Source organism: Protopterus annectens, chromosome 3.part0, assembly GCF_019279795.1.
Source record: "Protopterus annectens isolate FY-2018-M chromosome 3.part0, PAN1.0, whole genome shotgun sequence".
Lineage (NCBI taxonomy): Eukaryota > Metazoa > Chordata > Ceratodontiformes > Protopteridae > Protopterus > Protopterus annectens.
The window spans coordinates 191,285,348-191,300,750 of record NC_056731.1 but is presented as its reverse complement, the minus strand read 5'-3'; the positions used below and the strand labels follow the sequence as shown (position 1 = coordinate 191,300,750).

The 15,403-nt window shown below is 44.8% G+C and overlaps 1 protein-coding gene across 1 annotated transcript in view; it reads right to left on the bottom strand.

Annotated features, from left to right (window-relative positions):
• Positions 1-15,403, bottom strand: part of LARP4B (La ribonucleoprotein 4B) — a 2,371,531-nt gene that overhangs the window by 1,127,729 nt on the left and 1,228,399 nt on the right. Inside the window, exon 9 of the mRNA XM_044065528.1 lies at positions 787-893. Within this exon, the coding sequence (XP_043921463.1) occupies positions 787-893 (107 nt within the window). The remainder of the gene's footprint in view (positions 1-786; positions 894-15,403) is intronic.

Sequence of the window (15,403 nt, the reverse complement as noted above, 5' to 3'; positions counted from 1 at the left end):
TTGACTCCATCTGAGGATGGAGCATGTCTGCTAGCTCCTGCACGATGTTGCTAGCCACATGATAGAGGATCAACTATATTCTGGTCAAGGAAGTGACAATGTCAACTGCTGAAAGACTAAGTAAACAGAAGGCAGAAGCAAACACCTCAGGCACAGGCTTCTAAGCCAGCCATTAATGTATGCTGACCCACCAAAAGCAGGTGCTACTCTTAGCATTTTAGCACCTGTACATGCAAAAATACTAGGTGTTCAGATGAGCTTATCATCACGGCTCTGCACTAATTTTGTTTCTGAATCTTTCCACCATGTTTGATTTTGTAATATGCATACACAGTTCTTTAACAGCAGAATGACTTTCATTTGTATGCTATTACGCAGTTTTTGCATGCGTTAGTGAGGTCACATTAAGTCCCACTGAATTACTCAACCCCGCCCCATGTCATCAATCACCATGCTATTTTACTTAAGTCATAAGACTTTTAATAACTTCTGCAAAAAGTCATTCTTAACCAAAGTGATGAGAACTACTAATGCAGACTACTGTAGAACGAAGACCTTTACAAGTAATTACATTACTAACTCACGTTATCCACTAAACTATTAATACATCAGCAGTTAGAGCACTAACAAACCAACATGAATAACAGATTTCTACCTGCTTTCAGAAATGCCATTGCCATCAACAAGAGCAATACAATGTGCCTTAATATCAGTATGTCACTGAATTACAGATGCATCAACTCATCAAGAACTTATCCAGACTTTAGAACTTTTGGGCAAACTTACCTACTTCTTGGAGAATACTGTCTGAGAGAAGTCAAAGGTGATGCAGCAGGTTTAAAGTTTGAAGAAGTAAATCCATTAATAAATCCAGTACTTGCAAATGGTGAAACCTAAACAGAAAGATGTGAATTGTCATTACAATGTGGCACATGAAAAAGTACAGCTGTGTAAGTAAACTTACCATAACAGTAGATGTTTCAGTGATCACTGCTATAGTAGTATTAGTTACATGGGCTGTATCCTGTACAGGACACAACCAGTCAGCTACCAAAGAAACTTTCAGGGCACCTTCCACTCTCTCAAACAGTTACTCAGTTTGAGCTAACTACAAGTCAGGTTTGGGCATCAAGCCCTTCAAAGCTTTCATGCCAACAGACAGAGAGAGAGAGGGAGAGAGGCTAAATCCCGGACAGGACAATGCTAAGAGAATAAATGGTCCATATCCTGACATAAAAACAAAACAAAAAAAAAGTAAAGGGGACAGAGGGGAAAAGCTGCTGCAGCAGCGATCATTCGAAAATCTTTTGCATTTAAGTTTACTTACACACTTTATCTAGTCGAGATAAAGATTTGTTGTATCCAGGACTGTTTGCAAACTTCTGAACGGTGCCAAAGTCTGCTCTTCAATTTCTTTCCTTAAATCTGCTAGTTCTCTCCTCTCTTGTACTTTTACTAGATTAGTCTAGCACTTTACCAGACTTCTTGTAGCAATTATTGTACCACACAAAAGTGCTACCAGCACTAAACGTTTTACAAGGAAACAGCTCCAGTACTACTTATTAATGCCCACTCCTCCAGGCATGTCTAAAGGTCAGTTCCCTGTGCTTTCATCTATCAACCTGGTGAACTTGGGCATCCTGAGGCAATGAAGCAAATGCCTCATGTACACTGACAACCCTCTCCTCTTACCTCCCAACACTCAGACTTGCGAGAGATGCACTTATATATCCAAACTGGAAGCCAAGCACTCTCCAGCCAAGACCGGAATAGCTGGTCAAGAGGAGAAGGTCAACACTTGCACCCCACCACATACAACACAGAGCCCTCCAGAACACACACCAGCACTGCCTTCAAATAAAAACACAAACCACACACTCATCTTCACGGAGGCTCTCAATAAAAATCTACCCAAACAGCAGAGACCTCCAAGGTAGAAATGCACTCGACCACCACAACAGACTACTAATCACGACACACACAACTCTCCTAAACGGTGTTCCACTCAACCAAAGCTGCTAAGGCAAAACAGCATGCCCAACACACTAGTCATAGGTGACTCGATAGTGAGGCAACTGATGTCCCACTCACTGGTTGAATAAGGAGAAAGTAACAGTCAGCTGCCTGTCAGGTGCCAGGATCCGCCACATAACGCATGCACTCAGGTCCATCAACAACAGGTACAAATATGACTCTGTCATTGTACATGTAGGGTGTGAATGATGTGAGACGTACCTCCCTGGACTACATGAAAAGAGACATGGAGGAGCTCTTGGAATATGTAGCCCAGGCGGGTATGACCCTAGACCTGAGCAGCATCCTACCATCACCCAGAATGATACCACAGTACAAGCAGAAAATGACTGATTTCAACAACTGGCTATGTTTCTGGTGTCATTCTAAGGGGATCCAGTATCTGTCTGCCTGTGATGATATGATTGACAGACCTCGATGCTTTGCCAGAGATGGCCTGCATCTGTCACTCCTGGGCTTCCGGATACTGGCCAAGGCTCTTGCCACCCCTATAGTGTCTTTTTAGGCAGTGTTCCAAAGGCCAAATTACCACCATAACAGCTACAAACAAATGCAATCTGAGGGTCATGCCACTCAGTGCTAGAAGTCTAAATCTCAAAATGCACTCGCTCAAAGCACTCCTTAAAATAGAGAACATCGACATTTGTGCCATAACAGAGACCTGGTTCAAGGAAGCAGAATGCACCCCTGCACAACCAGGCCATACCTCATTCCACACCTTTCGACAAAAACTTGGACAGAAGCTCCAAAGGCAGTGGAGTTTCCATATTCATAAAGGATGCGCATATCTCCAGTCTGGTAGCCCACCATAACGCATCTGAGATACTTCAGGTGCAGCTAACATTGGGTAAGACAGAGATTCAGGCCATAGCCTGCTATAGGTCCCTAACCATGTACTAAGACTCACACTCCACATTCCTAAGCACCCTGGAGAGTATTCGGGTTCAAACTAACACTCTCATACTGGGCGACTTCAACTACCCCTCCATTAACTGGGAGAACTACTCATGTACCAATAAGGTTGCCCACTGTTTCCTGGAATTCATTAATTCCAATGCCCTGGACCAGCTCATTCTTACCTCCCACTAGAGATAGCAGCATCCTTGACCTGGTCATTACTAACATGGGCGATCATTGCTCTAAACCAATAGTCAACTCCTCCCTGGTTAGATCAGACCACAAACTAAATCACCTTGGAAATCCACATCTCTCCCACCACCCCTGCAAAGGTAACCACCATGAAAAACTTCTCCAAAGCTAACTTTGGGCTCCTAAAAACAGAGTTGGCTAACTTCATGGCACCCATGCAAATGAAGATCAGTTGCATGACTGCTGAATCATACACCAATGCACTGTACGAACACGTACACAAATGCATGGATCTCGCCATACCCAATAGAACCAAGACGCTCTCCTCCAAAAAAAGGAAGCCAATCTGGTGGTCCCCTGCCATAAACAAACTCTAAAACTGAATGAGGAAACTGATGTGGAATAAGGTGAAATCCAAAGACTGGAAAAACTCCCTTAACAGCCTCAACAAAAGGTTGAGATCTCTCATCAAATCCTCTAAAGCTAGCTATGAAAACAGAATTGCAGCAGATAGTAAAGACAACTACAAGGCCTTTTGTAGTTATGTAAAGGATCTCCATGGCAATACCCAGATTTGCTCTGAGCTGTGCAGTAACTGAGACCTGGTTCAAGGCTACAGAGAGCACCCCTGCAATACCAGGCTACAACTCTTACAACACTTTTCAGCCACCAAACCAGGACCAAAACACTAAAGGTGGAGGAGTATCCATATTCACCAAGGATCTTCACACCAGGCTAGCTGCCCAAAACAATGCGTCTGAAATTCTCCAGGTGCAATTAACACTAGGTAAAACTGCAATCCAAATAGTAGCTTGCTACAGATCCCCCACCATGCCCCAGGATTCTCACTACACCTTTCTAAACATACTGGAAAATATTAAGATACAACCAAACACCCTAACACTGGGTGATTTCAACTACCCTGCCATTAACTAGGAAAACTACTCGTGTACCAACACCTTTGCCCAACGGTTCTTGGAATTCATAAATTCCAACACCTTGGCTCAACTAATCCTTAGTCCCACCAAGGGCTCCAATATCTTAGACCTGGTCATTACCTACATGGGAAATCGATGCTCCACACCTATGGTCACCCCCTGGTTGGTCAGGTCTGACCATAAGCTAATCACCCTTGACATCCACATCCCACCCCCACCCCCCAGTAAGGAAACCTCTGTAAAGAAAGTCTCCAAAGCCAACTTCATGCTACTCAAGTCAGAAGTGACAAACTTCACGACATCCATGTAGATGGGAACTGAAAGTCTGACTGTTGAATCATACACCAAGGCACTGTACGAGCACATCCACTCATGCATGAATTGTGCCATCCCCAATAGAACCAAGATGCTCTCCTCCAAAAAAAAAAAAAAAAGGAAGCCAATCTGCTGGTCCCTTGTCATAAAAAAACTTTACAACAAATGGAAGAAACTGTTGCAGAAAAGAGAAAAATCCCAGGATGCAAAAAACTTCCTTACCAGCCTCAGTAAGAAGCTGAGATCCCTCATAAAATCCTCCAAAGCTAGTTACGAAAATAAAATTGCCAAAGATTCCACAGACAACCACAAGGCATTCTACAGTATGTCAAGAATCTAAATGGCAAAGCTCGGATCTGCTCTGAGCTACAACAAAATGGCATTAAATATACTGATCCCAAGGATATTGCCAATTTCCTGGCAGACTGATTCAGTGCAAACTTCACCACCTAAAGGGCCCATCTCCATACCGAAAGAATGCCAAATTTCGGTAATAACGGCCACACAGGTAAAAAACACACTCTCCAAAGCTAAGAATACAGCACCCATGGGACCAGACAATATCCCAGGCTGTGTACTACATGAACTACAAAATGAAATGGCACCTCACCTAAGTGTCATGTTTAATCATTGCCTCACCTCAGGCTTCGTGCCCACTGAACGGCGCACAGCTACAGTTATCCCACTCCGCAATTGAGGATCCACCTTGGATCCCAGGAACTATCGCCCCATACGTTCAAACACTGGACCCCTAGCAGTTTGGGTTCGTGAAGGGCCGATCTTGTCTCCTGATGAATCAGTCTCCAAAGCCTATATGGACCTCGCCAAGGCCTTTGACACCATCCCCCACTCTGGAATCATAGATAAACTTACTAAGCTGGGCATTAATCTGTACGTCACTCGATGGGTCGCCAACTGGCTTATTGACAGAACACACACTGTAAATGTAGCCAACTCCAAATCCAGCTCCAGACAAGTGGAGTACCTCAAGGTTCAGTCCTGGGACTGCTCTTGTTTGGCATCTACTTCTCTGAAGTACAGGCCAACACTAAGGGACTCTGGCTAACAAAGTTGGCAGATGACTGCAAACTGGGAGCCATTACTGAATTCCCAAATGATGTGGATATTCTACAAAAGAGCCTAACAGATGCTTTGTGCCAGAGCCATGGGCTCAAGTTCAATGCCAAGAAATGTATAGCTATCCCCTTTGGGAAAAAACATGTATCCGTGAATTACCACATAGGTGGCAGTACACTTAACACCGAATGTGTGATAAGAGACATAGGGACACAGGTGGACAGTGGTATCACCTTTGATAACTACATCGCCACAACAGTCAGGAAATCCTTCTATGTGGTACACCTCATCACTAAGGGTTTTTCATCCAGAAAAAAGGAGGTCATTGTCCCACTGTACTCATCCCTCATTATACCCATTACAGAATATAACGCCCCATTTGTTATGTACCTCTCCAGACATCTGCGACAACTGGAAAGGCTGCAGAAATACCTCACTAAAAGAATCACACGCCTAAAGCAGATGCCCTACGTTGACAGTCTAAAAAAAACTCCACCTATACTCTGTCGCATATCGTCTACTCAGAGGCGATCTCTGCTTAACTTAAAAGGCTGTTTCAAACCTAGAGCTGCTGGACATGCTACACTTAAAGGAATCTCAATCCCTCAGAGAAACACACTCCAGGGATCTAAGCCTCATCATCACAATGAACAAAACATGCTGGAGGGATAGGCTCCTGACCCAGAGACTACCCAGACTCTGGAATAGACTGCCAATACATGTCAAGCAAAGCGCCTCTTTGCCCCTCGTCAAAAGGAACCTTGATGATTGGATGGGAGATAGGAAATTCACCCTGGGGATCACATCAGTCGCCTGCTATACAGGGGTCCAAGGAAGTAAATACTGTGGGAAGAAATAGCCAGAGAATTGTTATGGCTAGGCTTGTACAGGCCCTAGGGCCGATAGCCTAATACCAACCTATGCACCTATATGGAGCCAACAGATATTGCCAATATACTGGCTGACAGATTCAGTGCCAACTTTACCATCCCCAAGGAACCAGTCACAATACCAGCAGATTGCCAGATACCCAATATTACTGCTGCACAGGTTAAAACAGCACTGTCCAACTCCAAAAATACAGCTTATATGGGACCTGACAATATCCCTGGCTGTGTTCTACATAAACTACAGAGTGAACTGGCACCTCATCTGTGTGTCCTGTTCAATCACAGCCTCACCTCAGGCTTTGTCCCTACCGAATGGCGCACTGTTCCAGTCATCCATCTCCACAAAGTAGGAGTGACTAGAGACCCTGGGAACTACCTCCCAATTAGCCTGATGAGTCTGACTTGCAAAGCTATGGATGCATCGTCATGGACCTAATAAACAAGGATATAGGGAATTTCCAAACTCTGGATCCCACACAGTTTGATTTTGTGAAGGGTAGATCATGCCTGCTCAACTTGGTTGACTTCTTTGAGTCAGTTCCCAGAGCTGTGGATGAAGGCAAGGTGGTTCATAAAGCCTACCTTGATCTGGCCAAGGCCTTTGATACCATTCCCCACTCAGGAATAATAGAAAAACTCACTAAGCTAGGCAACAACCCCTATATCACTAGGTGGGTTGCAAACTGGTTCACAGATAGAACCAATAGTGGGAAAGTAGTTGACTCCAAGTCAAACTGACGACCAGTCACGGGTGGACGGTCCTGGGTCCTCTCCTGTTTGGTATCTACTTCTCTGTTGTCCAGGCCAACACGAAGGGACCCTGGCTGACAAAGTTCGCAGATGATTGCAAGTTGGGAGCTATTATTAACTCCCCAAGTGATGCTGACATCCTACAGAAAGGCCACACTGAGACCAACAAATTGTGTCAGAACCATGGCCTTAAGCTCAATGCCAAAAAATGCGTTGTCATCCCCTTTGGGAAAACACAGTTCCCATGAATTAAAACATCGATGGTAGTCCACTGAAAATAGAAGGCGTTATAAGAGATCTGGGAACACAGGTTGACAGCAACCTCTCCTTTGACCAAAGTCCTTCTGTGTGGCACTTCTCATTACTAAGGGTTTTGCATCTAGGAAGAAAGAGGTCATCGTCTCCCCTCTACTCTTCCCTCATTAGGCCAATCATTGAGTACAAAGCCCCAATTGGCATGTACCTCACTAAACACCTGCCACAACTGGAGAGGCCGCAAAAGTACCTCAGAAAGAGGATCCTAGGCCTTAAACATTTGTCCTATATGGACAGACTCAAAAAACTCCAACTATTCTTTGTCACATATCGCCTACTTAGAGGCAATCTCTGCTTGACCTACAAAGCCATGTCTGACCCAGATCTTTTAGAAATGCTACATCTAAATTCTGGAGGGACAGGTTCATAACCCAGAAACTGCCCATGCTACGGAATAGACTTCCCATACATGTCAAGCAGAGCATCTCACTGGCCCTCTTCAAGAGAAATCTTGAGTGGATGGGAAATAGAAAATTCACCCCAAGGATCACTCCAGTGGCTTTACTCGACAGAGGCACTGGGAAATAAGGTTGGGTGGCATGGTAATCCTATGGGTTAGGCTTATAAAGGCTCCAGGGCCATTAGCCTAGTACACACCTACGAACCTATGAAAACATCTTTGTTGAAACAAAATAAGGTTGACCCACCCATGAGAGCGTTCAACTCCGGTACTAACTGCTCTGACCTCCAGCATGAAAGCTTTCAGCTCAGGTATTAATTGCTCTGACCGCCACCATGAAAGCTTTCAAGTCAGGCACTAATTGCTCTGACCACTGCAAGAAGAGTTAAAACGGTCTTCCATGTTTAAAAAAAAAAATCAAGTCAGCCTGATGAGCTGGTGGAAAACAAAGCAAGAGTTAGTTTTTCTAACACAGAATTAAGATCCCATGAATAGTCACTGGCTTCCTAGGAGACTTCTTATGCAGCATCCTTTTCAAAAATATTTTGACATGCGATTGCACTGAAAGAGGGGGAAATTAAAGTTATGTACTTACCATAACGGTAGATCCATGTTGTGGTTCAACCTATGGGTTGTCAGATCCAACCTTGGCACTGATTTCAAAGCTTCCATGGTTCCAGGCCAAGACTCTTCTGTTACCCATAATTTCCTGAACTCCACTCTTGTACCTTAGATCGAATTCGCCCCTTACAGTACAAATGAGACCCAATTATGACCATACATTAAAATACAGAAACCAAGAACAGTGAAGGGGAGAGGCAAACAAGTCAGCCAGGGCTCTTCACATTCACAAACAGGGTGGACAGTAGCAACCACCCAGTCATCTCAAAGTCATGCGTGTCAATTTGGTATTGGGGCAGGAGGGATGAAGGATGAAATGGGCAATAATGAGGCAACATGGATCTAGCATTATGGTAAACACATAACTTTTGTATCCAGTGTTGTCTATTTTTGTCTGATTCAACATATAGGACAGATTTCTAAGCTGTCTTTCTGAGTGGAATCAAGGAAGGATATTCCTGAGGATGGTGGAACCCAGGAATAGCAAGATCTGGACTATATCAAATTTATAATGAGACACAAAAGTATGGACAGTGGACCAAGTTGCTGCTGTACAAATGTCATCCATGGGAAGTCTCTGAAGAAGCCATTGAGGTGTCCTAGCTGAATGAGCCTTTGGCTAGGACTGTAAAGACAAACCCTCATTATAGACAACGGAAATGCAGTCTGGCAACCAGCGAGAGAGAGTAACTTTGGCAGCAGCCCTACCAAGATTTGCTTTTGAGAAGACAAATGGCCGATCAAATTTCCTGAATTTTGTCCAATGAAGACAGAACCAGAGTTGGCAACGAAGATCTAAACAAGGGCAAGTTGTATTCCTCTTTGAAAATCTGAAGAAAAATATTACTAAATGTATAGACTGACTCAAGTTTGAATTGGATGCCACCTTTGGAAGGAAAGATGCATTAGTTCTGCGAGAAACCCTATCCTTATGGAAAACCAAACTGGGAGACTTGCATGAGAGGACCTGTACTTCCGTAATGTGTCTGAATGAAAATTATTTTCCAAGTTAGGTATATAATGTCTACTGTGGCTGCAGGTTCAAAAGGGGGGGGGGTTGAGTCAGAGCTTGGCAGATGATGGTAATTTCCCAGGGGGACTGGGTCTCTAATGGTAGAATGCAACAGAAAGGTCCCTCTCAAAAAGCTCTTAAGCTCTTCAAAGAAGCTATGGAAGTGTCATCGTGGCCAATATGAAAATTTTAAACTATTGTCATTTGAACTTTGATGGTGGAATAACTGCAGCACTTGTTAAAAAAAAAAAAAAAAAAAAAAAAAATGGTTTAGACAAGAACTCTAATATGGATGGGAATGAGTGCAGAAAACAGGTCCAAGTCCATCGACACAGACCATATAGAAAATCTTTTCCATTTGCTGTAAAATACCTTTTTGTAGCAGGTTTCTGGTAATCAATTATAATCAAAACAACCATATTAGGGAAGCTTGACATCTCTGGCTATAGTCGGAACTGGAGGAACCAAGCTTTTAGCTTCATGGTGCTCAAGTCTGGTGGAGGCAAGCCCAACGGATGAGACAGAAGATCTCAACACTGATCCAGCATCCAAGGTGATCATTAGTAGACGCCACAGGAAGGGGAAAGTACAGTTGTGTACACTTACCATAAATGTAGATGTTCAAGTGTATTCACTGTTGCAGTCATTAACATTTGGGTTATCTGTCTGCAGGTAGCCCTCAGCCAGCCTGAATATCAAAGTCTTGGATCCCTACGTCGGATGCTGTCTCTTCTTCCATGACGTCAGGTCCTCAGGGGTATAAAACATGCAGCTGACGCCATTACATCAGTTTTTCTTGCCCCAGATGTCAGGTGCCCCCATAATGGGAAGCAATTATATGTTAGGTTACACCTCCAATAAAAAGCAAATACACCAGAAAGCTGAAATACACTAAAGAAGAAGAAAAGTATAGCCAAGAGAAGTCAGGGAGCTGGAGGGAGGGTAACCAGGACTGCAACAGTGAATACACTCGAACATCTACACTTATGGTAAGTGCACACAACTGTACTATGTTCTTCATGTTTCACTGTTGCAGTCATTACATTTGGGTTGATTTCCAAGGCTAAGGAAGGGAGGAGGAAGTTAGAGAGCATTAGGACCAGCTATTAAGCCCTGCAGGACTGCAGTGGCAAAACCAGCTCTGGACTTAGAAAAGATAGGCATGTGGTAATGCTTGATGAAGGTATGTACAGAGCTCCAGGTAGCAGCTTCTAGGATGTCCCTGGTAGGGACACCTCTGAGAAAGCTGTAGTGATAGATGCAGCCCTGGTGGAATGTGATCTTATCCTCTGTGGGGTAGGTTTTCCATGGTGCTTATAGCAGAAATGGATGCAATGGGCTATCCACTTTGAAGTGGCCTCAAACTCTGCCCCTGCAGCAAAGCCAACTAGCAGCTGTTCAGATTTTCTGAGGCTTAGTCCTGTCCAACTAAAAATCTAAATTGTCTGTGTATGTCCAAAGAATGCAGTACTCATTCTCCTTTGTTCTGTGGATTAGGGAAAAAAGTAGGCAAATGAATGGACTGATTTAGGGCCACACTAGACACCACCTTGGGCATAAAGGAAGGATTGGTCTTGAGGGACACCCTGTCTGCATGGAAGATGATGAAGGGCTCCACTGCCATGAGGGTCTGTAATTCAGACACTCTTCTTTTTGAAGTGATGGCTAGAAGGAAGGTGGTTTTCCAAGAAAGGAATTTCAACTCTGCAGTTGCAGCTGGCTCAAAAGGAGGTAGAGTGAGCTTTTCCAATACAAAGTTAAGGTCCCAGGCTGAAGTAGGGGCTCTCCTGGGTGGTCTTAAATTTTTGGCTCCAATGAGGAATTGCTTTAGCAGGGGGTGAGAGAAGAGGGGTGGGTTCAGTATTATAATGTGCCCCCCCTCCCCCCCAAAAGGAGAGATGTCTATACCAAGCGATTGCAGCCCCCCAAACATCTCCAACGCCCAAGTGAGAACTGCTCTCTCCAAAGCAAAAAACACAGCATCCATGGGACCTGATGGTGTCCCCGGCTGTGTGCTCCACAAACTCAACGAGGAATTAAACCCACAGCTAGGACAGCTGTTTAATCATAGTCTTACCTCTGGATGAGTGGCGCACTGCAACTGTGGTCCCACTTCACAAAGGCGGTGCCTCCACCGACCCTGAAATTACGCCCATTAGCTTGACAAGCCTTATCTGCAAAGCCATGGAGAGGATCATAATGGACCTCATAAATAAAGACATAGGGAATTTGCAGACTTTGGATCCATCCCAGTTTGGCTTTGTCAAAGGCAGATCATGCCTTCTAAACTTGGTTGACTTTTTGAAACAGTCACCAAAGCCATTGATGAGGGAAAGGCAGTCCATACAGCCTACCTCGATCTGGCGAAGGCCTTGTACAATACCCCACTCGGGTATCATTGAAAAACTCATCAGCTTAAATGTTAACCCATACATCACAAGATGGGTTGCAAACTGGCTGAGTGACAGAACCCACAGGGTCAGAGTTGCTGGCGCCATGTCAGACTCAAAGCCTGTCACAAGTGGTGTACCACAGGGCTCAGTCCTGGGCCCACTCTTGTTTGGCATCTACTTTTCCAAGTACAAGCAAACACAGGAGGGTTATGGCTGACAAAGTTTGCAGATGACTGCAAACTAACACATCTGACACAGATATCCTTCAGAAGGGTCTCACAGAAATGGATAACTGGTGCCAGAGCCATGGCCTAAAGTTAAATGCCAAAAATGCATAGTCATACCCTTAAAACAAGGTTACCCTAGCTACCAAATAGGTGGCAATCCACTGAGCACAGAAGAAGTTATCAGGGACCTGGGGACCCAGGTTGATAGTAGTCTGTCATTCGACACCCATGTAGCTAAAGTAGTTAGGAAGACCTTCTACATTGCCCACCTTATCATGAAGGGATTCTCATCTAGATCAAGGAGGTCATAGTCTCCCATACTCATCACTCATCAGACCAATGATTGAGTACAATGCCCCATTCGAATGTATCTGACCCGACACTTGCAGCAGCTGGAGAGGCCACAAAGTTCCTCACCAAAAGGATAAAGGGTCTCAAACATCTGTCCTATGCTGCCCGACTGAAAGAACTCCAGCTCTATTCAGTAAACACATGCTCAGAGGTGACCTTTGCCTAACATACAAGGCCATGTCAAACCCAGATTTGATGAATATGCTTCACCTCAAAAATCTAGATCCGTCAGAGCCACAAGGGGGAGACTTAAACCTCGACACGGCTATTAATAGGACGTGCTGGAGGGATAGATTCATCACCCAAAGACTCCCTATGCTGTGGAATAAAATCCCGGTATATGTGAGGCAGAGCACCTCGCTGGCCTTGTTCAAGAGAAATCTTGACCAATGGATGGGAGATGATTACCTCAGTGTCACTGCTCAACATAGGCACAGTAAAATAATGGGTATAGTTCCCCATACTAAAGGGGTGGCGTAAGCCACAAAACTATGGGCTAGGCTTGTAAATGCCCTCGGGCAGATAGCCTAGTATGAACCTATGAACATATGAACCTATGAGAGGCATGAATTTTAATTGACGAGAAGGAAAGGCCCTTGTGGAGCATCTCTGTTAGGTACTGAAGAATATGCAGTAAGTTGGGCACTGTTGTGCCCATCTCCCCTGAGTCTGGCTCCAGGAACAGTATCTTTTCCACTTTTCAGCATAGGATTTTCTAGTACTAGGTCTCCTTGCCTCCAGAATGACATCTAACACCTGCTTACTGAGGGATGCTACTGGAGAGCTCAAGGAATTAGCCAGGCTGCTAGGTTCAGGGTTTGAAGCTGAGGGTGCAGAATCTGGCTCTACTGCTGGGACAGCAGGGAGGGGGTTTGAGGCAGGTGCCACGGTTCCAGCAGTGACATAATGCGCAAGAGGGGGTACCGGTGCTGGCGTGGCCAGTCTGGTGCACTCAATATTGTCCTTGGTTTATCCTGTTTTATCTTTAGAACTTTTGAGAGGAGAGGCAGAGGGGGAAAGGCATAAACTGAGAGGCTTTCCCAGGTGAAGGACAGGGCATCCACTTTCCAAGCTTGATTGTGGAAAGTCCTTGTGCAGAATTTGTCCGATTGGTCATTCTGAGGGGAGGCAAACAGGTCGATCTCTGGATTCCCCCATTTGTTTCTCAAAAGGCTGAATATCTTTGGTTCCAGTTTCCACTCCTGTGGGTCCATGAGATTTCTGCTTAGGTTGTCTGACAGTGAATTTAGAGTCCCTGGCAGGAATTAAGCTTGTAGGTGCACTTGGTAGCTCAAGGCTGTGTTCCACAGAGCCATGGCTAGTCTGCAGAGAGGATACGAGTGGGTTCCCCCCTGCTTGTTTATGTACCACATGACAGTGGTGTTGTCTGCCTTTACCAATAATTGTCCTGGAAGAATGTGGTCCTTGAAGGCTGTCAGGGAATTCTGTACAGCTAACATTTCTTTTTGATTGATATGCAGGTGCATATGACTCGGGTTCCATTTGCCCTGAATGCACTGCTCTGCCAAGTGAGCCCCCTCACGCATAGTCTGATGCCTCTGTTAGGGTTTGGGCTGCAGGGGGTAGAGTGAATGGCAGCCCCTTGTTGTGACGGCAGGCCTCCGCCCACCACAGGAAATCTGTCTTTATACAAGGAATGATAGGAATCATTGATCCCAGGTCCTGAGAATGTTGACACCATAGGCTTTTTAGATACCTTTGTAGTTTCCTTATATGCAGTCTTGCATATGGAATTAGTAGAATGCAAGAGGCCATGAACCCCAGGGCTTGACAGATTTTCCTTGCATATAGCTGGGTCTTCGTGGCCAGTAGTTTGAAGTAGGCTGTCAAATAAACTTGTTTCTCTGGTGTGAAATAAGCCATCTGGGAAGTTGTGTTCAAGCTTGCTCCCAGGAATACAATTTGTTGGCAGGGTACTAGATGAGATTTCTTTTCGTTTATGGTGTACCCCAGTGAGGTTAGAAGTTTCTTTACAAATGCCAGATGATTTAGTAGCATGTCCTAGCTTTCTGCCTGAAATAGATAATTGTCCAGGTATGGGTACATGTGAATATTTCTGTGCTTGCAAAATGCAATGACTAGAGCTAGGCACTTTGTGAATACCCTGGGCGCAGTAGACGAGCCAAAGGGAAGGACAGAGAACTGACAGTGCATGGAGCCTGCTCTGAAGTGTAGGTATTTCCTGCAAGTTTCCCTTATTGGAATGTGCAGGTAAGTTTCCTTTAAGTCTAAGGTTGCCAACCAGGCATCTTTGCCTAGCACAGGAAGCAGCTGTTGAAGTGTTAGCATTTTGAATTTTGGGATTACCAAAAAGGTGTTTAGAGTAGAGAGGTCCAGGATAGGATGCCAGGAGCGGTCTTTTCTGGGTACCAGGAAAAGTCTTGAGTAAAAACCTTGTCCCTTTTCTTCTGTTGGGACAGGATGAATAGCCCTGATACTTAGAAGAGAGAGAACCTGCTGTAGAGCCTCTGCCCACTGATTTGGGGGTAGTTCTGGCCAACTGTTTGGGGTTGGTAAGGTGTGGAAGTGGAATCTGTATCCTTGGGAAATTATATTTAAAACCCATTTGTCCTGGGTAATGAGTTCTCAGTTTTTTGCATGCAGGGCGATCCCCCCCCCCACCAAGGGAGCAGGCAGTTGAGCAGGGCATGGAAGGTTTAAGGTTAAGTCATTGTGACATTTTTCCATAGGGGGGTATCTTACTACTTCCAGCTTTGGAAGTGGGAGCCCCCCACTGCTTAGGCCTGTGAATACCTTGAGACTGTAGCCTAGGTGGTCTGCTGTTCCTGGGTTTGGACTGAAGTCCTGGAAGAGACTGGAAAGGACCAATTCTTAGAAGGCCAATGCCTACTAAATCTAGGAGGCTGTACTTGCAGGAAATCTTTAACAATTTGCATAGATTTAGCTTTTTCCTCCATCTTTTTAAGGACGACTTCTGCTCTGTTGCCAAACAGGCGGTCTCGGTTTAAG